The sequence below is a fragment of the Mauremys mutica genome, chromosome 14 (genome assembly GCF_020497125.1).
Source record: "Mauremys mutica isolate MM-2020 ecotype Southern chromosome 14, ASM2049712v1, whole genome shotgun sequence".
NCBI classification, from domain to species: domain Eukaryota; kingdom Metazoa; phylum Chordata; order Testudines; family Geoemydidae; genus Mauremys; species Mauremys mutica.
Genome location: NC_059085.1, coordinates 21,775,510 through 21,802,097, shown reverse-complemented (window position 1 = coordinate 21,802,097; position 26,588 = coordinate 21,775,510). Strand labels below are relative to the sequence as shown.

Below are 26,588 nucleotides of genomic sequence, written 5' to 3'. Positions count from 1 at the left end.
GTTAAAATACTTAAACATTACAATTCTTATTTTTGAAGTAATGTCATGATAATAGAACAGAAAATGTAGTTCCAGCACAAAGTATGAAGTTCCTGTCATGGCTTTGGCACTTCGGTCACATACATCCTTTTATTTTATGTATTTATGTATTTATTTTTATTCCTTTAACTTCAGGCTAAATTTGAACAGACTAGATCAGAGGTCAGCAACCTTTCAGGAGTGGTGTGCCGAGTCTTCATTTATTCATTCTAATTTAAGGTTTCCTGTGCCAATGATACATTTTAACGTTTTTAGAAGGTCTCTTTCTATAATCTATAACTAAACTATTGTTGTATGTAAAGTAAATAAGGTTTTTAAAATGTTTAAGAAGCTTCATTTAAAATTAAATTAAAATGCAGAGCCCCCCCGGACCAGTGGCCAGGACCAGGGCAGTGTGAGTGCCACTGAAAATCAGCTCATGTGCCACCTTCGGCACACGTGCCATAGGTTGCCTATCCCTGGACTAGATTCTATCCCTACCTCTCCTTTTCCCCTCCCAAAACTCCCCACTTAATTATTTTTGAAGATTTGAGTTTATTCTTTCCCATTGAATCTAATAATTTTCAATAGCTCTTGAATAATTGTTTCTAGACATTTAGGTGGATCAGTGAGAGAAGACTCAACTATCCAGACCTAAAGAAGAGCTCCGTGGAGCTTAAAAGCTTGTTTCTTTCACCAGCAGAAGTTGGTCTAATAAAAATATGACCTCACATGCCTTGTCTCCTTTCATATCCTGGGGCAACCTGTCTACAAAAACACTGCAAATAATAGGTAGAGTGTCATGTAACCTACATCATGATTTATGGCTGTGCCTTTAGGTGCACGTGCATATGTTTATAATTAATGCAAAACTGATTATTTGGTACTTATTGGATTCCTCATATTCAGCGCACACTTATTTGTTAAGACATTGAAGCGAGAAAGTGTGATCTTTGGAGTAAAAAAAAAGTGTTGGTTATAATTAGGCTTTGGAACATTTAGCTTAAATTTAATAATACATAAGAAAAGGTCAGAGTTGAAGTTAATTGTGTAGAAGATGGGGAGTCTTGAGTGCCTTACGTTATTGTTACAGAATATAGAAGAGGGCGTACTCAATTAGGTTATTTAAGCACAAAGAAAACAGAAGCTTATTTTTTAATAAGGCAGATGGCCTTAGCAATTAACTACTGACTCGTTTACAAGAAGCCTCTGTGTATGCTTCAGTTGTATACAGAGAACTAAGTAGAGTAAAAGCAGGCAGAAATACTCATGTGGAAATCGTATATTTGCTTGGGGGTGGAAATCTTTGACTAAAATATCTTGACTTAGGACAAAAACAAGCTGTGCTTGTGCTCCCTGAATATTTAGTCTCTTTTTTTTTTTTTAAATTCCAACATTATACATCTGCTAAAAATAATTAACAGCTTGTTCATGTCTTGAAGGCACAGAGTTGATAGCACTAATCTTCCACTGTCATTTCCAGCCAAGTTGCTAGAGAAGCACACAGTGGTTGCTTCTTTGGATATGTCTACACTACAAGGGATGGGTGTGATTCCCAGCTTGTGTACACATGCTCTCACTATTTTTCATTGAGCTAGCATGAGTAGAAACAGTAGTGGAGCTGGGGTTGCATGGACAGTGAGTGCGTACCCACCAGTTTCAGGCAGGTTTATACGCAGCACGGTTAAGCTGTTCTGCCACTGCCTGTGCTACCACAGCACACTACTATTTATCCTTGTGCTAGCTTGATGAGAGCTAGTGTGAGTGTCTGAATGCGAGCTGGGAATCACACTCCTAGCTCATAGTTGTAGTTGTAGCCTTAGTTCTGCCTTGCTAAAATTGATGCAGACTCAAACATACGTTGCTTGTGTAGAGAGGCTTAGAGGTCAGAATCATAACATTTGGGCCATGCTTCGGCTGTTGTTACTGCTTCTACTCTTTTCATAGCCATTCTACCCCATTGTGCTTTCCTTTGCATACCATCTCAGCAGAAATCCCAGTCCAACATATGATATAAAGCATGAACCACTGGAGGGTCACCAGTCTGAGGAGGTGTCTTGAAGTAATTGATGGTGTGTTGAATGTGAAACGTCTGTTGGGATAATCAGACGTTTCTTTGATGTTAACACGTGAACTGAGGTTGGTGTGAATGTTAAATCACCATTAACAAGCGACTTCCTCGATTTTTAGGATTTGCATTGTTTTTCATAAAGGGGTACCTGAGAGTGCTAATAAAAACGCGGTTATTAATATGCCTTATAAAATGTAGACTTAGTGTCTTCTTCTATTCCACACTGATACATGAGTTTCCTTTATGAAAGAGGACAACTCTCAATGCTGAATTAAATAGATTAATTCAGGTATTTGGAAGTGTTGGCCTGGAAAGGACTATTCATAGGTATCTTTGATCAATAGTCATAGAAATTACGAGCCTCCACTAGAGTGGGAGGAAAGTAGATTCCTCACACTGGACGTAAGAACACTCCACTTGAATTGGAGAGGAAAGAAGTTTCAAAGAAAAGAAGGCTATGTGAAGTATTCTTCTCTTGAAGGAGCAGCAGAAGTTTATTTCCTAAAATAGTATGGTGGGAAGAGGGAAGTTTTGGAATCTTTTACATCATGTGGTAATAAGGAATTACCTCTGTAAATAAGTTTTTAGATTTTATTAGCTTGTTCCTAGATTATTTATTCTTCGATCTTTGGGGTAGCACCATCATCATTATGCATATGTGTACAGTGCCTAGCACAATAGGGGCCACAGGGCATCTAGGCACTACCACTATACACACAAATAAAAATGTTCACCAACACTGCCATGGAAACATCTGGATATTTCCAGTGTGTTGCATAATGCTCTAAAGGGAATGATGATCAGTCTTCTGCATCTGGATCTAACTCCACCGGCAACTGAGCCCTTATTTACAGTATCTTTTTCAATACGCTGGCACTTGTGTGTGCCAGGAAACGTGGAGGCTGAGCACAAATGGCACTTGCTATGTTTAAATTCTTTGGCTTATTCAGGGAGGCAGTAGTGTGTAAAAAATTATACACACAGAAATAGTCTAAGTTAAGAGCTTTGAAGCTATTTGTCAAAGGTACCAAGACTGAGTCACCTTGTAACCCTCTTGCCTTCAGCAGAGGGAGACTTGCTTATGATTAACTGGGTGTCAGCTGCCTGATGCCACCAGTCTGTTGGCCACCAAAGCACTCTCCTCTGGGCAGTGCCAGCCCTAGTATTGCCTTGCAGGTTAAAAATAGGCACACTGACCCCTTTGAAGCATTGCCTGGTAGCGTCCAGCCCCTTATCCACAGAATTCTTACAGAAATACCAGGTCTGCTGTCGCACCAGTGTACAGTGATTCAGTTCAGGATCAGCAACTTGTTACCATAGCACTGAGATGTATTTATATTTATTATCCAAGATTCAAGTGATAATGAATAAGGATAATGGAAACAAAAAGGTTACCAATGAAACAAAATCATAACATGTTCTAGAGATTAAACAGGGTAAACCTCCTGTTTAAAGAAATTTCTCTCACCCCAAATATCTTCTGCGATACTTGCAACCAAGGCTGGTTCAGATCTTATTGTCATGAATGTCAACATGCTGCCCATCTACTTTGTAAGTGCTGGATAAGGGCGTGTCTTCCTTGTCTCCTACTCATATCCAGCAGAGATACAGGTGAATACATATCCCCTGTCTGACAGGAAACTTGTTTCTTCACTTCTGCTGTGATACAGAAAAATGATACAGAATCATATTTTCAGTATATATACATAACTACTTTTGTAATATTTGTACATACATTTCAGAACAATAAGAATGATCAGTGACCTTTGCTTTCATTTAAAACATTGCATCACATTCTTTGGTGAAACAAAATGTACATACTAGAATCAGGATATCTTTGTAACCCTCTTGCCAGTTGTCACTGAGGAGATCTTTGCATCACAAGTGTGCAAAGAATTATACATTCACAAATAGTCTAGGTTAAGAGAGCTTTGAAGCTATCTATCAGAGGTATTTTATATGGCCACCATTACCATTGTATCTGAGCAGCTCTTAATCTTCACCCATGTGAGGTAGGGAAAAGTACTATTCTCCCCATTTTACATATGTGGAACTCAGGCACAGAGAGACAAAGTGACTTACCTAAGATCACACAGGAAGCCTGCGGATAAAGCAGGGAACTGAAGCCAGGTTGCCTGAATCTCAAGCTAGTACCTAAATCCCTGGATCATCCTCTTTTGTCGCCCTCAGGTATTTTGTTTAAAAGAGAATGTCTACACAAGTGCTACAGTAGCACTGTTGCAGGGTAGACACTACAGTGACAGAAGGGGCTTTTCTGTTGCTATAGTAAATCTACCCCTTACAGAGACCGTAGTTAGGTCAACAGAAAAATTCTTCTGTTAATCTAGCTACATCTAGAGTGGGGATTAGGTCAACCTAAATACGTTGCCTGGATCTTGAAATTTTTCACAGCCCTGAATGATGTAATGTAACTAGGTTGACCTAAGTTTTACATGTACAGTAGGCCTAAGGGTCAGGCTAGTTGGGTGACATAGCCTTGTAAGGTGTATAAGCTCTTATAGACATATTTGTGTGTTGCTTATCTGGAAGTGATTTATCTTTGCCTAGGAATTTCATTATGATCATGTTAGTTTTTGGGACACCTTGGAGAGAGACACCACATACAATAAAGGAATAGAGGCACTCATTTTAGTAGTACAGTATCCCAATGCAGGGATAACATTTCAAGACAAAGCAACTCCACCAAGTCATGGTCTCATTGAAATCATTTGGAGTTTTTCTTATTGACTTCCGGTTTGCTCAGTGTGAACTGAGCTAGCCACCGTACAAACTAGGGAAGTCAATTTTGTGCATACAGTTCTAAGTGGCCTCAAGCAGCCATCTAAGAGCGAATCACAAGAAATGAGAGTATTCTTTGAGAGCTTATGGGTTGCAGCAAGAAAGGTGTGTTTTATTAGAGTGGGTTGATGCATCCCTCTGAGTGCCTATAATGTGAAATCCAGCATGTCAGGATCTCATGAGCCCCAGGGAGACATGTTTGCATTCCACACAGTGGGCTTTCTTCTTTATACATACTACAAGTAGCAGGCTTCCCATTCTCTGCCACCCCAATTGACAGTCATCAGTGATTGATAGGACACACTGCTTGGAAGATAGGAATGGAATCTGTTGATTGAGGTGGGGGAAGAGGGAAGTAGAGCTACTGAACAGCAAACTTCATTGTCCTTGTTTGATATTACGGGTACAGACGACTTTTTATTTGGGGGGGGGTACTGGAGTGTTTAAAATAAGGTATTGAATATCACTTTAGTCAGTAGTTTTGTACCATAACTATAAAATAGATAGATTTCAAGTGAGATAACTAGCTTCTCTTCTGTGCTCAGTGTTTGTTTATTAATGGAATCCCCAAGTCCCCTAGTTGTCTACACCGATGTATTACTAAACCAGACTGAACACACAAGCAAGATAGTCGTAGCTAATTGCAGGCATATAGCAAAACAATGTCTGATACAGGCATAGTCCAAGTACTGTTGCTTCATTTTATAGAACTTATTCTGAGTGTTGCCAATTAAACATTCAAGTCCCTGGCCCCTTTCAGAAAGATGCAATACTATGCAATGTTGACTATATTTACAAAACACTAGCAAAAGACATAACTATAAGCATGTTATTGCCACATGCAGAGCATGTTATTTCCACATAATGGTACACTAGCTATGATCAGACCTTACAGATATCATGCGTGCATGTATCTGAGGGAGAATATAAACCCCAAAGCAAACTTTGTTCATTTTGTTCTGTGGATGCAATAACTAAATGGCTTACTATTTTAAACAACCAAGTTTTAAGAAATAATTTGTAGGTCAACATTACTCCGTCTCTCCCATCCTCATCTCTGAGTTAACATTATCCCTTCTAAGCTACTAAAATAACTCTGATGTTTAAACATAATTGTAAAATTGGAGAGCACATAATCTTATCTTGAATATTTTCTTATCTGATAAGTGGATATTTTTGAAAGACTTAAACGTTTTAGGTTTGTTTATAAACTTCTTTTAATTATCCTGATCTTTTGAGTCTTTATTTTCTTCTGTGGTAATAAAGAATTTTATCTGCATGTTAAGAAATACAATTATAAACCCTAAGTGAGATTTTCTTTTCTCAGACTGCAGAGAGCACGTCGCAGAAGATGCAAAAACAGAATCCATCAGTGACGCACCCGACCTGGCTCTGCCCCCTGAAATGCCGATATTAATTGATTTCCATGCCTTAAAAGATATCCTGGGGCCACCTATGTATGAAATGGAGGTAAGTCTTTCATTTTTCTTTGTCTGGCAGCTTCTTACTTTTCACTTAAAATATTTTTGTCCATAAAGATTAGTAGTTCCATCGCTGGTGACTGATTTTGTTTAGGATGTGGGTTTTTTCTTTTTTAATGTATTTTTGATATAACTGTTTCTCCTCCTTTCATGACCCTTGTCCTTAAGCGCCTTTTCATCTGGACTGCATCCAACAAGACTGAATTTCTTTAGATGAAAAAAATAAACGAGTGTACTGTTTGGTAGTGTATAATAGTCTTATGAGATGACTACATGTTAGCTAAGATCTCTGTAGTTAATAATGTGGTGTTTTTGTGAGAGTTTAGACGTTTGTTTTTATTTGTCTTGGGCAAAAAGCCAAAAGCAGAACCCAGGAAACCTGTCTCCTAAACAGAGGCCCTAACACCTGAGCCCGACTCCTAATAAAAATCAGGATAAAACCAGCCACTTCACTGCATACCACTTGCTACCAAACATTTTGTTTTGTGACTCTACAGCCCCATCTCGACGTTAGTCTCCCATGCCCTGTCACTCAAAGGGCACGCCTCCAGCCCTCCTGTGACCTGCTTTCCGCACGTGGGGCTTTGCTCTCTGTTCTACTACCCAGCTACCGTTCCTCAAGGTAGACGCCCTAGCTTGAGATTCTCCTTTGGCTACTTGTACTACAGTTATTCTCTGCCTCACCCTGGATCCAGGTTAACTTACTGAGCAGCAAATGGTGGCTGTCGTACTCCATAAATCAGCGTCTAGTACCACAGGAGAGTAAAAGAGTTGCTGATGCAGAGAGCCATGTTTGTTTCCTTAATTCTGGAGAAGGGAGAAATGAACCAATAAGGAATAAAAGTGAACCGGAGACTAATGGGATGTAAAATGCTTGCTTCTAGTACCTTGTCCCTGAAGTTCCCTCTCACTGCGATGGGAGGGCCAGACTGTGAAGGGATTGGGAGGAGGAAATGGCAGCTGGGGATGCATAGACTGCGGAGGAAAATGAGTTAATTGTTTGGGATCGAGCTGAGGGGATGCAGAGTGTAAACCTGTCAGGGATGAAGAGATTGGTAGTAATGGAGAGAAAGGGAAATAAGGAGACTGATAAAGAGGACGGAACAATGGGATTGATTGTGTCAGTAAGGATGATGAAAAAGTGATTGATGGTAGCAGGGAAAGCTGAGAGAATTTGAGGGAAGGGAGGAGGACTCAAAGTGAAATGTTGGGTGGTAATGTAAATTTATATCTGTCTTTGGTGGGATAAGCTCACATTAGCAATTTTGGCCTCTACACTTGCACATTGGGAGGTAGGAAGTACAGAAACTTGCTTGTTAAATCAAAATCATTTGCCTTTCAGCAGTCTCCATCCTTTAATTTCAGTCCCACAGAAACCTCTTTGCTAACTCCAACAATAGAATTTGGGCAGATGACAATTTGAGAGAGAGTTTGATTTAAGATGGTGCCTTTTTAAATCTCTCCCCTAGTGTTGATATGACTGTGTTTAATTGCAAGTGGCCATCAAATTATTTGTAATGTTGTCTACAGCTTTTAAAGGAATTGCTTGTGCTGTCTTTCCTTGGAGCCTGTTGCTTCTGGAAACAAGAAATGAGTGAAATACAGGAAGGGTCTTTCAAGTAAAGAATATTTTATATCATCTTCTCAATTATACAGATTTCCTTTGACCACTGAAAATTTGGTCTTAAGGCTAGGATCTGAAGGGATCACCTGAGTATTACTTGAATTTTTAATGCTTTAATTGCAGATTTGTCTAAAGCTATTACAGTGACCCACAGATTTATATATTCAAGGGATTCAAAACCTAGGCAAAGCTCTGATCTACACAAATGGTGATCATGGATTGGACAAGTCTACTCTGTTAGTGGAGATTTCATAGCCATAAAAATTTGGGGATAAAACGAAATGATGGCTTTAAATACTGCAGTGTCAACAAGGACTCTCTCTGCATATCCCAACAAAAGTTCACATACACACACAGCTACACACCAGTTCCCATCAAGAAGAAGAGTGGTTCTTGAATCCTTTCAAAATGGTTGCATTTCTTTGTGTTCTTTATTCAGGTTACAGTCCAAAAAAAATCCCAGCATTTTGATTTATGACTTTCAACAGTTCTCTTAGTTATCTCAATTTGGAAACAGTTCTAGAAGAGGTTATTCAACTGGGAACAGGAGTGCACCTCTGTGTGTACTGTTTTTGCTAATTTGTCACATTTTCCCAAATATTCTAATTGTGAAGTTCTTCAGGGATAAATATTACATGTCAAATTTTTAAACCTCGTTCCTACAAATATGCAAGTGCCACTATTTGCATGTAAACATTTTTGACATACTTGGAAGTCAGGGATCCAAACCAAATGGCATATATAGGAAAAGAGATGAAGCCAGGCAAAGCCTCTAAGCACCTGGAAATTTCTCTCTCATCTATTACTTGAACTATGTATTACTAGTGAATTTATCCCAGAGCAATACATCAGTTACTGTTTCCATAACTAGCTGTTGGTAGGCATAACCTAACAGTGATCAGCTTCCAGACTAACACATTGTATTGGCTGGCAATTATATAAGTATCTTGTGATACATAAATATTACATAGGTTCTAGAATATTTCAAAACACGTTTGGTCATGTGAATTTTGTGTGTGTGTGTAATTCCAAAGACAATCCTGTGACTCTCTTCTAATGAATTTCCTCACATTCTCTTTCTAATGAACATCCTCAAATGACCAAGTGATTCTCTTTCTAATTAAAAGTGTAGCCCTCATCCCAAAGAAGGCTGGGTTCCATTTGTTTTTCTTTTTTTTCAGCCTGCACAGTGTCTCATTTCTCTTTAAATCAATCTTTGGAGAGCTTCACCTCTGACCTGCATTCTGCCATATATAATTAGCTGAAATCAAGACACAATGAAGGTGATTGTCATGTCAGTACTTAGTTGTAGTGTATCAAGCAAGGAGGAATTGAACACTTTAAGTGATTGGACTGATCTGCCTTCCCCAAGGGTAAATACTTTGGATTGAGACCTTTTTAATAAATTAACCCTATAATTTTATGCTGAGCTCTCCCAATTGAAAGGGACAGAGGGCTAAATCTTCAAAAAGACTTAGTGTTGGACATAGGTGCCCAAGGTGCCACTGAGATCCTCAAAACCCTTGTTCAGCTGCTGCTTAACTCTGTAGGCACCTAAAGTTCCTAGGCACCTGATTTCAACCATTAAAGTCCCTTAGGTGCCTAGGGTTATGCTAGTGAGCAGGTGCACAGCTGCTTCAGTCTGGGCATCCAGGCACTTTTCTCATGCCTAAGCCCCCACAGGATCCTTCAATGGCATTGCCACACTTCTCACCTCTGGGGGTCGATTTGGTAGGCATGTTCAGAGGCTGCCTAAATTCCCACAAATCAACCCAAGAGATGTTTGGGGGTGAGGGGAAGGGTGAGGAGAAGGTCTCCCTTATAATCTTGAGATATGAGAGACCTGGATTCAATTCCCCCCTCTATCTGATGTAGAGAGGGCATTTGAACTTGGGTTTCCCACCTCTCAGGTGATTGCCCTACCCACTGGACTTTATTCATTCTCTCTCTGTCACCCAATGGCTAGTTAATTATTTTACACAGTGGAACAGTCTTCAACAGGTTGAGAGAAACCCACAACAGAATCTCTCTTATCCCAGTGACTAGGTCACTCACCTAACACAGATGAGTTCCCTAACCATTGGGCAAAAGGTTGTAATGGAGACTGCTGCCTTCTCTTTTCTCCTTGTGTTTCATGCAAAATAAATAAATAAAAAAGCTTTGGTGGATAACTCCAAGAGATGGTTCACATCTGAGAATCCCAAGGAGCGATAGGCCTGTATTTTGGAGCAGAGCTTCCTCAGGGCGTAGGATCCACCATTGCCTATTGGCTAGTGTAAGCAGCTCCCTGCTCAGCTGGCTGGCTTTTGTGGATCTCATGCTTAGGCACATGACTCCCCCCATGTGTTGTATAGGGAGTCTAGGTGCCCAGCTTGGGGCCGTGGATTCCATTGGATGGTGAGGCATGTAAGGGTTAGGTCTGCCGTGTCTTGGTCCCTTTGTGTATATAACCCTCTGTTAATAATCATAAGGTTAATTCACAACTCACAATAATCTTTGCAGGTTATCTTAAAGAACAAAAACTACATTTCCTAAGGTGTCAAAAGTAGGCTAATTACAGATGTGAAACAAATCATGTAATAAGGCTTTGGAAGAATCATAACAGTGAAACAGTAGCAAGTGAAACATTATGTATATCAAATTAAAAACTCACCAGTCTTTTCTGTGAACATGAGTGAGTATAAAGTGGTAGAATGCTCTTGAGCCCAGCAGCAGGTAGATCAATTGTGCTTGGAAGTGGAAAGCCTTGGTGCCATGAAAGTATAGAGTCCCACTTCATTAGTGGTACACAAATCTAAAAATCAATGTATTTGATGGCAGATAAAAAAATACCGGTAAGTGATGGTCTTTGCCTATATGTGGGCACTTTTTAAAGGAGACCTTGTCTAACAAATGCATCATAGACTTTAAGATTAGAAAGGACCATCATGATCTAGTCTGACCTTCTGCACATTTGTTGCTGTGGTGGTTTTTGCAGGAGAAGGGAAGGTAGAGGAAAACTCCTTCTATGACTGTCCAGTAGTAAATGAGGGAGTAAATCACAGAAATGCTTACTAGGAAGGAATAGGAAAAGGTGCAGAGGCGAGGGCCTCCAGAAAAACAATATAATAGCAAAGTGTTAACCAATAACTAAAGTAACCTTTCTTATTGATCTTGGCATAATTGCTCAGTGACTTAATCGGCATTTGTCAGCTATGCTGACTTACTCCGTTTCCAAATCAGGCACACTGGAGATGTGTGGCAGAAGTCTGTGGTCTTAAATATACTGGCATCAGCTAGTTTAATGTGTCATCTTTCTCACTGAACATTCACTATACCAAATAATTACTTTTCATTAACTCAAAGTAACATGCCCTTTTTTAAATGGGCGGGAGAAGAGTGGAATGTATCGTGTGGCCTTTTAACTGTTCTCATTCTGTTAGTAATACACAGTTTCTAGAGGTAGGATGACTTGTAAATGGTTTTGTCTATTTTTATTCCCTCTGGCGATTTTTTTGGGGAAAATTTATTTAAAGTAGGATGTGTGTTTATATTTGGTCCTGTGTCTTGGCAGGAATTACGGGTTTTTAATCTAAAGGGAAAATACTTTGCGGACAGAAAGGGTGAGTTTTGAAAGCTTTTTCTGTGGCAAATGAAAAAGAAACCCAATTTCCTTTTATCTGTGTTTGTAGTCATACTTTGTTTAAAAGAACAAGGAATGAAAGTAATTTTTTTTTTGGCCAAGGACTGTTTTAGAAAATTGAGACTTCTGAGTGTGAAAGAGACATAGACTTATAATATAAAAGAACAGATAAAACAGTGTCGTTTAAATAGGGTCAGTTTCTTTGTATTCCAAATTAATTCCACATCTGAAGAAGACTGGCTCCAGTCCCACAGTCAATGATAGTTGTATAACTGGGGAAAACCATTTAATTTCAGTATATAAAAAATTCACAGAGATTGTTAAATACATAAACTGCATGTATATGTAATGTATTTAACGTGTATATATGCAACTTTCTTACATTGTGTAACAAATGAAGAAAAACACATTCTTATCTATTTTGCAAATATGTTTTAATACGTCACACAGAGTTCTGAAAGATATAGATACACCCCAGAAAGACCATGAACTAGTGAGATTTAAACCTATTCTTATGTTATTATTGTATGTTAGGATTTATCAGCACATGGTGACACTAATAGTACATGAGTACCTTTAAAATGAATAAATTTCAGTTGACTAGTTTGGGTCCTGAGAGGAAGAAGGCTGTGGAGCATATGTGCCAATAATAGTACTCATAGAAATACTTTGTACTCAGACATTGGCCATTCAGTGACCAGCCCAATACACACAATGCATCTTTAGCACATTTAAATTCCTGCCAAGTAGGTGGTGTACCTTTTCAATGTATGCTAAAACATATATCCCTTATTAGAGACCATTGGGCAAAATACAGAGGAAACTGAAAATGTATGGGTGAGTGACTATAATTACAGCAGAGTGTAGCTATGAAGATTATTGACCCAAAGAAGGCATGGTGCTTAGTATCATTTAAACCTTTGAAACTTGACTGACTCCAACTGCAATTAAAATTCAGTCAGAAGTCACAAGTCTGAACTGCATACTGGCCTGATACAGCCACAATATTACTACTTTGCTATATTAAAGGAGTCTTTAATTTATGTTCTTCCCCCTTTTTTAAAAACTGTTCAACCTATAAATGCATCCTAAAGCAATCTTAAGGAAAGATACTTAGAAGCTAGAGTCCTCCCCCATCTAAATGCCTCCAGTTCTTAACTGTCCATATAGTTACAAAAATGTAATGTTTTCTCATTTTCAAGCCTTGCACTTTGACACTATAGTCAAGTAGGAGCTTCATCCTGTACTATTTATGTACTGTGTATAATAAGTGTAAGACGAAAAGTGATGTGCAGATCAGGATGCTTGGAGGAATTTGATCCTGTACCAAAGCCATAGCTACTTTGCCACAGCCAGCTTACTTATACTTAGGAGCAGGAAGAAGGCCTAAGAGAGGAAGCTGCCAGTATGATGATAATACTTAGACCCGTATCTCCCCACCACACTCCCCTATTTTTTAATCCAGTGCACTTGAGTAAGGTAGTAGGTGCTCTGGGAGATGAGGTAAGACTGCTGCTTAATACAGAGGACTGACTATGCTAAATGCTTAATTTTACTTGTGCCCATACTTAGCATCTGGTCACATTTGTGCTACAATCTTGGCACTACATGTGGATTTGTAGGATCAAAACCATCACATTGTGATCAAATGGGTCCTGTTCCTACAAATGAATACAGCAAAGAAATATACATCTGGGAAGCAAAATGTTTTGTTTTGTTTTTTTGCCATCTAGTTTCACTTTTTATCTTCCTTCATCACATCTGAAACTGTTCGCATTCTGAGAATTTCTTCCTTTTTCTTATCTCTGCTGATATTAAAAACATGATTTAGTGAGATCACCTTCTCTTTAGATATTTGTCTCGTTGATTTTTGGCCCTATCCATGCACCAAAACAGATTTAACAATGATGGTTGATAATTACTTTATAACAAGGATTGGTCTTATCGCTACCTGGGATAAATGACTTTAAATAAAATGTTTATGCAGTTTGACCTCATCTCCCTCCATCATCCAACAGATAAAAGAAGGCCCAACCACTTGTAACCGGATTAAACTCATATTGGGCCCAGTGACTATTGAAAATGACTAGTTAATATCAGTTGTTTTGGAAGTGTAATGGGAACCTTTGTTCTAATTTCAATTCCTCTGCCATTGTGAGAAATGAAGTGATTCAGAAGTGGCCCAGGTCTTTATCTACATAGGAAAAACTTTCTAACTACAAGGATAGTTAAGTACTGGAATGTGTTAGCAAAGGAGATTGTGGAATCCCCATCATTGGAAGTTTTAAAGAACAGGTTGGACGTGCACATGTCAGGGATGGTCTAGTTATACTTGGTCCTGCCTCGGGCAGGGGATGGATTAGATAACCTGTGAAGGTCCATTCCAGTCCTACACTTCTTTGATTCTATGCTGGCTGTCAAGTTTTGTGCAGTTCCATGTGAAATCTTATGCAAAATATTTAAGCTACTTTGCATATAACCATAAACTTCAGTTTAAAAAATTCAGTTGTGTGGATTTAGTGCTGATGAAAGATGTTGGCTTGAAGACATTCACCAAGCTGTCAGGACAAGCTTCCCTCATACACTGCCCTGCCAGCATGTCTCAACCCAAATCTGCGTATGGGGATTCTCGAGAGGATAGCAGGGGTAGTTCAGTTTTCAAGGCCTGTGCAGTTCTTGACCTCTGCTGAGTCTGCCAGTTAGTGCAAAGGACGGTAGGGGAAAATGTCTGACACTTGGAGTCTGTCCTTTTAGAGATCTTGGTTCTGTTCCTGGATATTCCTTAAATAACCTTAACCTCTTGTTACTTTATTTGTGAAATTGTGAAATGATACTTGCCTGTTCTCTAAGGTAAGGGTATGAGGCCTTGATCAGGAATGAAGGTTATGAAATACACAGATATTAACATGATTCTGTAGAACAATTGAGACTCGTGCTGTCCTGGCCCCCAGCCCAGTGCACCATTCTGTAGGCCAACGAGTAGTCTATGGGGTGGACTTGCTCACTATACAGGAGTCTGTCGGAGATGCATAAAGGCCTGACAGGTTCCCAAATGCATGAGTGTCAGGCAGCTGGTTTCCAAAGCAAGAGCAATAAAATGTCGGAACATTGTTAGGCACTTGAAACCAGACAGAACTCAAATAATCCTTGGGGTTTTTTTATTACTGGACTGTCCTTACTACTTGGATGAACAGCTGTTTATTGTTTAATAATCTAATAAGATGTGATGAGAAAAACACATACTGTAGCTAAAGCAAATTCCAGGGATTGGTCATTGTGGCTTCTGTTAGGCTACAGGTCTTGTAGAGTTTTTAGTAGATTAAATGACCCTAGATGCTTTTGAGAATGCCATATAAGGGAAATCAACGTTCTTTTTAAAAAAAATTCTAACTAAATCGCTTGACCTGTGAATAAATGCAAACAGCTTAATGTCTTGCCTGAGTCCAAAGGCACTGATATTGCATCCTGCCCCTTCCCCTCCAACTAAGGAGCAGCAATCCGTAGCAAGCAGGATATAATTCAGGAGCCAGTCTCAGGTAGCACAGATACAGCTTTCACAACTAAGCCATAAAACTGAAAAATAAAGTAAATATTAAGAAAATCACACTTGGCTATGGGTCAAGTGTAGTGTGGTACTAAGCACCTTGCAGCACAGCCAAAGCATAGAACACAACATCAAAAATGTCAGAGTAGTGAAAAGGAGTGTGTAGAGTTTGTTCCCTTTTGTGAGGGGATAATAGCTGCAAATGCATTTTGTTGCCTTACACATGTGATAAGTGTGTGCCTGCACATGACTAAGCTGGCTAGGCTCGCAAGCAGAACAGTCCCTCTGAGAGAGAGTGCGAGAATCAGCTGCCTTTGGGCTCGTATTCACTACCGGGATAAGTTGACCTAAGTTACGCTACTCCAGCTACATGAACAACGTAGCTGGAGTCAACGTTGTGTAGGTCGACTTACCCCGGTGTCTTCACTGTGCCGCATTGATGGGAGACACTCTCTGGTCAACTTATCTTACTCTTCTCAGAGGGCTGGAGTACTGGAGTCGACCGGTGAGCACTCTGCTGTCAATTTAGCAGGTCTTCACATCGATTGCAGCAGTGTCTGTCTGCGTTTTTCATGCACGTCCTTTTGGCCAGTAATCACTGGCACCAGCTGTAGAGTGAAGAGTTGTTCACTCATTTTAACTGCAGAAAGAAAGGTGTTTTGTCCTTGTTAGACAGGAAAGGGAACTTACAAAAGCCAAACAGTAAGAAACTTTTGCATTCTCAGCTTTTATTATACTTTGGTGATGAGATGGATTACTGCCTGAATTGTTAATTGTGTTTGGATGTGTTAATTGTGTTTGGATGTCCATTTAGCAGGAGGACCCTTGATCAATAAAATAAACAGGAGTACAACACACACCCTTCCTTATGCTTATCTCAAACTGATCAAAACCATGTTGTTCATGCAGGACTGGAGGAAGGTAGGCCTGCGTTTGAGCTGTGAGGTACCTGAGAATTGTGGTAGTCTTGGAGGCTGTTTATAGGAGGCATGTGAAGAAGGGCTAGAATACTTAGGCTATGCCTACACTAGGTGTGCTTTAGTCATCCAAGTATACCAGCATAGCTGCACTTTGTACGGAAATAGTAAAAACCCCTCATGAAGGAAAACAGTTGTCCCAGTAAAAGTGCCCTTTTGCCAGTGTGGCAGCATCTAAATCACAGACTTCTGTCGGCAGAGCTGTTGATCACAGATCGCACCTCTGCTCACTCATGACCAACAGGTAATACCAGCAGAAGTCTGTAAACATAGCCTTAGTGTCACAACCTGGCCCAGTCCGGCACTGGAGGGACACCAGTCTAGTAGACAAAACCGCTGAATCCCATGTGCTCACTGTTCCTAGCTCTGGGTATATAAGGCATGCTCTTCAGGCCAGTCTTCTGGCATGTAGTTGTGGATGACCCCCTTTCACAGGGATCCCTTTGGCCATGTGCCAAGGTTGCGGTACTCCAGCCCCTCCCCCCCAGCCAGGCTTCTTTGTAGAGAGTTCATTGGTCTTGTGGATGGATCAATAGTTGAGAGACAGAGTTGATGGGCCTTGATGGCTGTCTCATTGAAAGTCATCTTCAGGGTGTGTTTCACCCTTTCTGGGCAGGACCAGTGTCTAGAATAGGCTGGCCTCATCAAGGCCAGGCTGCTTTTACAACACAGAATACAAACTTGCAGTTAGCACACAGTGGAAGACACAAGACAAAATGGAGTTGACAGTTTGGTACAGACATAGTGGTCTCTCACACTTACCATATGCAGTGCTTTACATTTTCAGTGTAGTTTATCTTCGGTAGTGGTAACACTTGCAGGATAGCAGACCTAAGAAAACTGTTAGGTTAACAAATAATCTGTGCTGTGTAGAGAGTTGGCATTCCAAAGAAACTCATTCCACCACTCTGCAGCTGAGAAGATGCTTTTGCCTTAAGTATTTGATGGCACAACAGGGATTTTTTGCAGAGGAAGGTGGGAGGAAGAGGATAGCTAGTGTGCAAACTTTTACAAATAATGTTTTGCTTTAAAAACCTTGATTTTAGAGTAGCACAGTTGTGACCCATACAGTGGATGCCCTTCCACGCATTGTATTGATGTTTGAAGAGGAGGATGTAACTGGAGGACAGGTAGAAATGTTGCATCCATGCTATCGCAGGTGGTGTAATCACTTCACTCCCTGCCACAAAAAGCCCATTTGGGGTACTTCTCTTCTGCCCCTGTGAATGAAACTGTTCTCTAAAGCATTTAGTTAATAATCCACCTTTTCAGAGCCCTGACTCAAATGATTTTCAATCTCTGCCATTCTATAAGGGGGGGCAAAATATTAAAATGGAAAGGAAACTCTCATGCTACCTTCATTTATTTGTATTTCTTTAGGCTATGTCTGCACTACAGCCTATGTTGGCATAACTTATGTGTCTCAGGGGTGTGAATAAACCAACCCACTGAGCTACATACGTTACACCGACGTAAGTGCCCATGTGCACAGTGCTATGTCAGTGGGAGAGCTTCTCCTGCCAACCCAGCTTCTGCTGCTCACGAAGGTGGAGTAATTGTGCAGACGGGAGAGCTCTCTCACGTCAGCATAAAGCATCTTCACCAGATGCGCTGCAGCACTGTACATGTAGACATGGCCTTAGATTTATACACTCATTCCATATAAAGGAGCACTTTTCTTTTGCTCTTTCCTTTGCTTGACGCAGATTATACACATGGACTATTCCAGTATCCCCTTTTTGCTCAGCAATAAATATACAATAACTTGGGATCTGAAAACCAAACCGAGATCTTTATAATCTTCTGCCACAGTCCTTCCACCCCCTCACAGCTCAGGAAAAACAATCCTTGCAGCAGGCTCTGAAGGTTGATATGGTAGGACTATTTCAGACTGATGGGGAGGGGGATTCCAAACCAGAGGGGCCCTCACTGAGAACATCCTGTCATCTGCCCCCTCCTCTCTCTCACATGGCTCTACCTCAGGCTGTTTTCAAAGTGGCTGTGTGGCCCAGGGAGGTGTAGACAATCTTTCAGTTAAGTAGGTCCTAGCCACGTAGAAGTAGGCACATGATACTTCCTAAGGGACAAGGCCTTGTTCGTTAGTAGAACTGGGCAAACCATTTGTGATGAATAATTGAGTCAATTAATTTTGCATCTTCTCTGTTCACACATTGTCCTCTAGCATGCAGTTTTCTCCAATCTCGGCTCTCTGAGCTAAGAAGTGAAAACATTATCTAAAAGTTGTATTTGTTTGAAATGCTTTAGAAAGGTTTGCAGTGAGTGATGTTTGGTAGCCATCTCATGATATAGTTCCTGTTCCCATGCAATGCAGCATAAATTGCAAATATTTGTATTGAAAACATTTTTTGAAATAAACTTTGGGTCAATATTCAAGCTTAAAATTTGGTTTTCACAACTGTTCATGTAGGTAAGGCTCTCATGGTAGAAGAGTCATAAAAAGCAAACACTAGAGGGATGAACACGGTCAAAGTGAACTCGTTTAAAAATTGGACCAAGTATTTGCAGAATGGGCCTGATACAGAGTCCATTAAAGGCAAAGGAAAAACTCCCATTTATTTAAGTGGCCTCTGGATCAGCACCTGTTTGCCCAGCTGCATGCCATAGATGAGAGCTAGTGCATCCATTGACGTGCCCTAATGCTGTAATGTATTTTCGCATTTGGGGAAAATTATTGCAGGGTGGAATTAAATATGAGGTTGGAGACTTGCCTTTAGTCTTTCTGTCTAAAACTTAGTAGTTGCTTTGAAGGCATCAGTAAAATCCCTGCCCTAGCAAATTAGTTTATTCTAAGGGTTTTAACTTTTTAAGTTGTGAATGTTAAGAGTTTCAAAAATATTTTCAAAGCCTTGCTGAGTTATTCTTTCTTAAAAATTGTGTTCTACTCTGAGTTGTTTTCTTAGGTATCTGAACGTTTGAATCAGCCAGGAGTAGCCATAGGCTTGGCTTGGACTCCTTTAGGAGGTGAGATCATGTTTGTAGAAGCCAGCCAAATGGATGGAGAAGGTCAGCTTACTCTAACTGGACAGCTGGGGGATGTCATGAAGGAGTCAGCACATCTTGCAATTAGCTGGCTGCGTAGCAATGCAAAGAAATACCAGCTAACTAATGGTATGTGAAAAACACAAAACAAGAATGTTGGTGTGAGCCTAATGCAACATAGAGATGAATACCTGTTATAACCTCTCACCAAAGAGATGCATATAAGCAATTGTTTTAATTCCTATGCAAGGCTTATGATGTTTCTGTGATGACCCAAAATGTACCATTATATTTTTCAATAATGAACTATAATAACGAATAGGTTGCTGATTTATATGAAAAGTTGTCTTATTTAATTGATTATCTAAGACACATTAGAACAATTATATTTACCTTAAAGGAGAAATAGGCTCCTCTACACTAATGCTGAAAATGAGACCAGCCAAAAAAAACCAGCCACAAATTGGTTATTTGTGGTTCCTCCTGCGCCTGCTGCTGATTAGCCAGTTCTGGTTACAGCTGAGGATTCAGACGTGTTCTATTTTGTTATTAAGTGGCCTTACTTGTTTAAGGCAACTTTAGATGTTTAAAATTCTATCTATTTTAAATTTCTAATTTGCTTTTCATCATTAAACTACTTGCTTGCTTTCTAGTTCTTTGTTAGCAACCCAGTGCTATGATGTTTGAGAGTTAAATACCTCCGGGCAGTGTTTAGTTTTCAGAAGTAACACTTTTTGTTCTATAAAATAATGAAACCATTTCTATAAAAAGTAGGTTTTTTAAAAACTTTTTGTTTAATAAGCCTTGTAGGCATAGACTTTTTCACTGGCTTTTATCTGTTTGGGTTGTACTAGAACTATTAAACTGTGAAGCACAAGTATCTTTTATCCATCAATAGCCTGAAAAAAGACTTCAGTTTGAAAATAAGGTTTAAATCTAGTATGATTTAATCAAGAAAATCAAAAGTTCTAGAAGACTGCAGCATAGTTTGGTGATCTGTTGTTCTGGGGAGCTGAGTAGCCAAATAGTAAAAGCCAACACAATTAACAGGACTCTCGGACCTCCTGTTGGTAGTTTCAGCAGAGCGTCCAAGGACCAAATGAACGATTTCTGGCTTGGCTACAACATATAATCTTTAGAGGGTGTATCAGATAGAGTGGTAAATAGAAGCAGAGTTCTGTGTGATAATAAGAGATGTGTTCTGTGTCCCATATCAGAAGGGCAAGAGGAAGATGTAGACTTCATTCAGATCTTCATTAAGGGTGAGATTAGTTTACAGGTACACAAGTCATTTTCTCTGGAGTTGTGAAGTCTCTGGTCCATAGTGTGTCGCCCAGAGTCAGAGGCCAGGTCCCACGGCCTGTGATGACTTTACCAGTCTCTTGAACCCAATAGCGTAGCCCACAGGATCAAGCCCTTACTATGGTATATGGCTTATTATGCAATTTATAATGCTTGACCTCAAAGTTAGATATTTTACCCGGATTAATTCTTTATTTAGAAAATCAGCCTTTAACTCAAAATTTTTGATGAAGGCTCATGGATTCAGCATATTTATTTCTACTTAAAATGTTTTAAGAGATTGTAATAAGTTTTTAGGCCTTAAAATATCCAGTTTGTTTGTTTTTAAATCATAGATTTTTATCCTGTTTAATATTGATAGCAAGCTACCTTTGGCCTAGAAAAGTTTAGATTTTAGTGGGGCAATGTAGTGTGTTCATTAGATTTTTTTTCTCTCCATTTTTAAGTGTACTGTTTTCAAATAATGCATTTGCTAAGAATTCTAGTTCTCCAGTGGCCTTTTTAGAACAAAGACCAGGAATAACACAGGTTTGAATTTTCCACATTCAAAACCATTCTCTTTTCTTTAAGCTTCTGGAAGTTTTGATCTCCTTGACAACACCGACATCCATCTGCACTTCCCAGCTGGAGCCGTCACAAAAGATGGACCATCTGCTGGAGTTACCATAGTAACCTGTCTTGCCTCACTTTTCAGTGGGCGGCTGGTGCGTTCAGATGTAGCAATGACTGGAGAAATTACACTAAGAGGCCTTGTTCTTCCAGTAAGTCTCATTTGGAAAAGTTAACCTATATTAAGATAGCACTGTGGGTTTTTTCCTCTTAATGCCCCCTCTGTAAGATGAATTAGTAATTTTCTTCAGAGCTACTTACCCAGGTGTAAACCTTGTAATCTTGCTGTCCAGTTCATTCCTGGACAGCCTTGCATTGTCTTTCAGTATAATTAGCACAGATGCATAGAAAAGTCCTAATTCACATCCAGATGTATACTATGAAAGTTACTTGATTTTATGCAATTTGCATTCAAAAACTGTTAGTATATGGGTGATATTTTCAGTGCAACAGATAACTTTTTTACAAGTACAAATTTCCTTTTCTAATAATTCCTAAAATTCATACTATCCATTTACATTTCCTACATGTGTGTTGCAAATTAAAAAGCATTAGTTCCTGAAAAAAAAATCAACTTATTGGTATTGACAGGGTATTTTTATTATTGTAGTCCTTGGAGAGAGGATTAGACTCCGGTGATAATAGCATACAGTTGATTTGTACAATTAGCATATGCAGGCATCACAGATGTGCTATGGGCAGAAGTTCAACCTAAACCACAAATATTTTTCTTCCCCCATAGTGTTGAGTACAGTGTAGATAAAATCTGGTTTTAGTCAAGCCCTAAGCTCTTTATGAACATAATTATAGCAACTATGTGTAAAGAATGAAAGTAAGTTGGCTGTAATTTAGTGTTAGATCTGTACCGCTCAATGTGAGAACAGTATTTTCCACAATTTAAAAACGACCTTAAACCATGCCATTAGGAGGGCAGTGCAGAAACATCCATTATGTGGTTTTTCTTTCTTTTTTTTTTTGGTATTGTCATAGCACTTTGGAGCTCTAGTCCCCACTGTACCAACAGAACAAAAAGACATTTGCTGCTCCAAAGATCTTACAATCTAACCATAAGACAAAAAACAGGTGGATACGGACAGACGGATGGGAATTCAAGGAAATAATGAGGCAATGTGGGTTAGCTTGAGAGGTTGTAGTCTCAGCACACAAACAGCCTAATCATGATTATGTTTTGTAGGCATCAGAGAGCTAGAGGGATCTGAATGAGGATAATGAGTGGAGTAATTAGTGGCTATTTAGGGAGAGCACCTCCAAGCATGAGGGGCAGCAGAAAACAAGTAGACAATGGAGGCTGGTATCATGGGCTGATCAGAATTAGGAGTTGACATCTCAGAAGAGGTAATAGGGTGGGGACATGTTGTGAAGGACTTTGAAAGTGAAGACAAGCCACTTATGTTTGTTGGACATGTGACAGGCTAGGAGAATGATCTTTATAGCACCATTCTGAGTGGATATGACTGCATTTGTCAAGGCTCGCACTCGAGAAGAGAGTGTTGCAGTAATTCTGGTATGTCATCATAGTAGGCTTAAATCAGATTACCAAATTGAATAGGGTTGTTGTACCTTAAATAACATGAGACATCTGGCACAGCATAACTGTTTTTTTGGCCAGGTCGTCGTCAAGTGCAGACTGCAAACATGCCCCTCAAAAACAGTTAATAGAAATGACACCATCCTTTCTGAAAACTGATTCTTGAGAGTCCAGAATCCTGCTGACACTCACATGAGCATCCTATTGAATTCAAAAGGACTTCACATAGTAGGATGCCTTATGGCAGATAGTGAGAGTTAGCAAGACAGGACCATGTTTTTATTGTGTGAAAAGCAGGATTGTGTTTGGTATTAAAAATACTAATTTTACACTCTCCTAACTCTGCTTCACCATAGCAAAAGGAATCTCTCTCCTGTCTCCTTCTCAAGGACTTGCGTTAGTTTAGAATTTATAAGATTGCCAACCTGTGTGTTCACTTTCCCATCTGGAATACTTTATTTTTTAACTTTTTCCTAAGCAAAGAATGGCCTGTTAAAACCCATTGATTTGTATCCAAAGAATGCTCTTTAATGCCTCATCCTTAACTGCTATAAGTTAAAAGTGACTCATTGACATCAACAGAACCACATCAATTTACAGAAGCTGAGGATCTGGCTTCTTCTTAATTCCAGTAACAACTTAAACTGACAAATTTTGAGCATTTCAGAAAAGCTATTTGTCAAATTCTTATGTTTGCAGTTATGAAAGACAGACAATTGCATACATTAACTGTATATACAAATTCCTAAGATTACATGCACATGAACTTGTTTGACATCAAACCTATGACTTGCAAGATTTTTTTTAAATACTTACGATGTGGTGTGTTTAGAATGGTAATCCATGTATTGCACTGTTTTTATGTCACCTTCCTTGCTAAATGAGGTGATTGTCAAAGATGTTTGACTATAATGGCAAAGTTACATTTTCAAGAGAAACTTCAGTTAATTTCAGTTTTGGCTAACAATGGCTAACCTTTACTTCAGAATGATAGTTTGAACTGTACCTTCTCTTGATACTAACAATTATAGTATTTGTGGTGCTTCTTTGTACTGAGCAGTAACTTTCTAAAGATCAGACTTTGTCATTTACAGAGGAAAAAAGTGGCTAATGTTTCTTCTCACCGAATAGCATGAGTAGCTTGGTGGTAGAATTTGAGAGAGAGAACACATACAAATAAACTTTAGTTGCTCAATAAGGGCATCACTGTAATCTGTGAAAACGTCTCCTAGCAGTTACAAGATACTAGATCACATATCACTAGAGTTGGTCTAAAATTGAAATTTCTGTCATGCAGGACATTGATATTTTGACACTTGTTTTCTTTCTGAATTAGGACAAAGTAAAAATATCCGAACTTTTCACAGAATAGAAAGTTCTGAAAAATTCTGGTTTGGTTTGTCAAAATATTGACAATTCTGACAGTTTGTAGTGTCAGTGTAGCTGTCTTGGTCCCAGGATATCAGAAAGACAAAGGTGGGTGAGATAATATCTTTTATTGGACCAACTTCTGATAGAGAAAGATGAGCTTACATAGAGCTCTTCTTCTGTTCCCAGACCTGAAGAAGAGCTGTGTGTAAGCTCAAAAATCTTGTCTCTTTGGCTAATGAAAGTTGGTCCAATAAGAGATTAGCTCTCCTAGTTTTGATAGTTGACATTCCTAAATCACATTTCCTTTCAGTTTGTTAAACCAGATCTAAATATTTCCTTTTGGATTGGTTTTACTTTGGCTGCTCAAGGAGACACAAATGATTGTGCCTTATGATCCAGTCTCTCCTTCCCATGATGCACTACAGCTGTTCAACCAGAGGGGAGACTCTGGAGAACTGCCAGTGTCTTTCCTTGAGACAGGTAAAGGCTCCAGCTGCTCTCTGTGGTGAGGAAAGGACCCTGCAGTGGGACACAATACTGCCTAAAATAGCAGTGTAGACAGGGGAGGCACTGCTTGGGTGGTAGAGTACATAGCAGAAGGTTCTGATGTGTCTACTTGCCTAAGCAGTGCAATGCTGCTATTTATACCTGTGCTAGGTGTGTATGTAGTATGTATTCTACATGCCACCAAAAGGAGAGTGCACCACAGATGTACGTTATAGATCAGTGGGGAGCAACCATGTCCCTGCAGCCCACATCACTTCCCGCAGCTCCCATTGGCCGGGAACAGTGAACCATGGCCACTGGAAGCGGCCATGCAAATGTAAACAAACTGTCTGGCGGCCCACCAGCAGATTACCCTGATGGGCTACGGGCGGGCCACAGGTTGCCCACCAGTTATTGATCAACATTCTTAGAGGATGAACAGGGCTTATGAAAGTTCAGTTTTTAGAATGGTGCTTTACTGATGGAACTGGGAATTTTTTTTATCTTCTGACTTGCTTTTTAGTGGATTTCTCAATTTTAGCTTCTGGGACTTTGTAGCTGGTTGCTTTTCTATAAAATATAGGATGTAAAACCATGTGAAAGCATCTTGATTTGGATGTTAATTTTTTTTCCAGATTGCTTTAAACATGAACCTAGTTGCCATAAATAGGTTGGAGGGGTGGGGTGAGGGAGAGAACTATGAAATACCTGTAAACAAAAGAAAACTGAATTCCTAATTCACATCTTTTGCATTTCATTACAGACTCAAATATGAACCTGGTTCTTCATTGGGGACATGTACATATACGCATTTCCATAGGAAAATAGGCCTCTTTGAGCAAAGTTAGTTTTGCATTAATCCTAAAACTTGCTTACTTTGGATGGTAAAGTGTCCATCTCTGTAAATTTTGCAGGTGGGAATAGAGGTGAAATTATGAGGTTAATACAGCTCCAGACAGGAGATGTAAAAAAAGGGAGTGCTGCTGTTAAACAGTCATATACAAAAAGTATTTTCAAAACCACATGGCAAAGTGACATAGCAGCACAACAATCTTGTGATATGTGCTTCTCAGAGTCAGGTGCTTTTGAAAATCCCATCCAAGATTTCTCTATTCTGCTGTGCTAATTAGTTTGTTTTCATGAACCAAGAAAGTACACCATGCTCTTGCATCTAATTTAAACATTAATTGGTCTCTTTTTCAATAAATGGTGATTCCTATCCTGCTTACATGGATGTTATTTCATGGCTCTACAGCTGTAGGATTTCATACTGTGATGGAAGTAATTGTATAAATTTTAATCTAGTAACCTGTTAGTGAATCAGAATGATCCCTCTTTGGATTCTGTGAACAAACTGCATTAAACATACAGAGAGGCTACATATTTTGTCCCTAAGTGTAAAGATTCATAGTTATAGCTATAGTGGATGCTTGGCTGTATTTTGGATATGCTACAGTACATATTCTCAACTGCTTGAAAAGCATAGCTGTCTGCATGAGCATTTTTGGGCAGGTTTTTTTGCTTTTGTATAAGGATAATTTTTAAAATAAAGGCTTGTCTACATGGCGCACACTAACTTGTCATTTAGACAAGCCCTAAGTAAGCTGTAGAGGGAGGCAGATGCACCTGAAACAAACAGTGGCCTTTCTTTCCATTGTTAATGCTACTAAGATACACAGGGCTTTACCATGTATAGAAAAGAACAGACAAAGACTGGAGGGTCCAGCAGGGCAGAGTCCAGCCTTGTGTTACCTTAAAATGGGAATCATAAGGGAGACAGATGCCTTTTTAGAAGTGTTTTTCCTATGTTGATGGATGCAAGGATATAAGTGAGGGTAAGAGATCTCATGTTTGAGATTCTTGCAGCTATGCAGCTGAAATCTTTTACAATAATCCTGTTCTATTTCCCATTCTAGCAGTTTAAGACTAATAAATGCCTGTTTGCCTTACCTGTATGAACTAAAATGATTGCCAACACTTTCAAATTTACCTTCTCCTAAAAAGTGATTTAGGGGAAAAACATTCCATTAAAAATATGTCCGTGCAATTTAAGCTCTCAGTATGATGAATTATGGATGTTCATCTGGAATCCTGTCTTGTTCACTTAATATTTAATTTAAAATCCCTCTTGTGAC

The 26,588-nt window shown here is 39.4% G+C and overlaps 1 protein-coding gene across 6 annotated transcripts in view; it reads left to right on the top strand.

Moving 5' to 3' along the window:
* LONP2 (lon peptidase 2, peroxisomal) overlaps positions 1-26,588 on the top strand; it is a 140,986-nt gene that overhangs the window by 111,983 nt on the left and 2,415 nt on the right. For 3 of the 6 annotated variants that reach the window (XM_044987610.1, XM_044987611.1, XM_044987609.1), the window contains 3 exons: positions 6,216-6,358; positions 19,058-19,265; positions 21,009-21,199. In XM_044987610.1, the coding sequence (XP_044843545.1) occupies positions 6,216-6,358; positions 19,058-19,265; positions 21,009-21,199 (542 nt within the window). Of the gene's footprint in view, positions 1-6,215; positions 6,359-9,174; positions 9,229-19,045; positions 19,266-21,008; positions 21,200-25,216; positions 25,297-26,588 lie in introns of those variants that run through there. The other 3 variants (XR_006573563.1, XM_044987613.1, XM_044987612.1) reach the window with 3 other exon arrangements.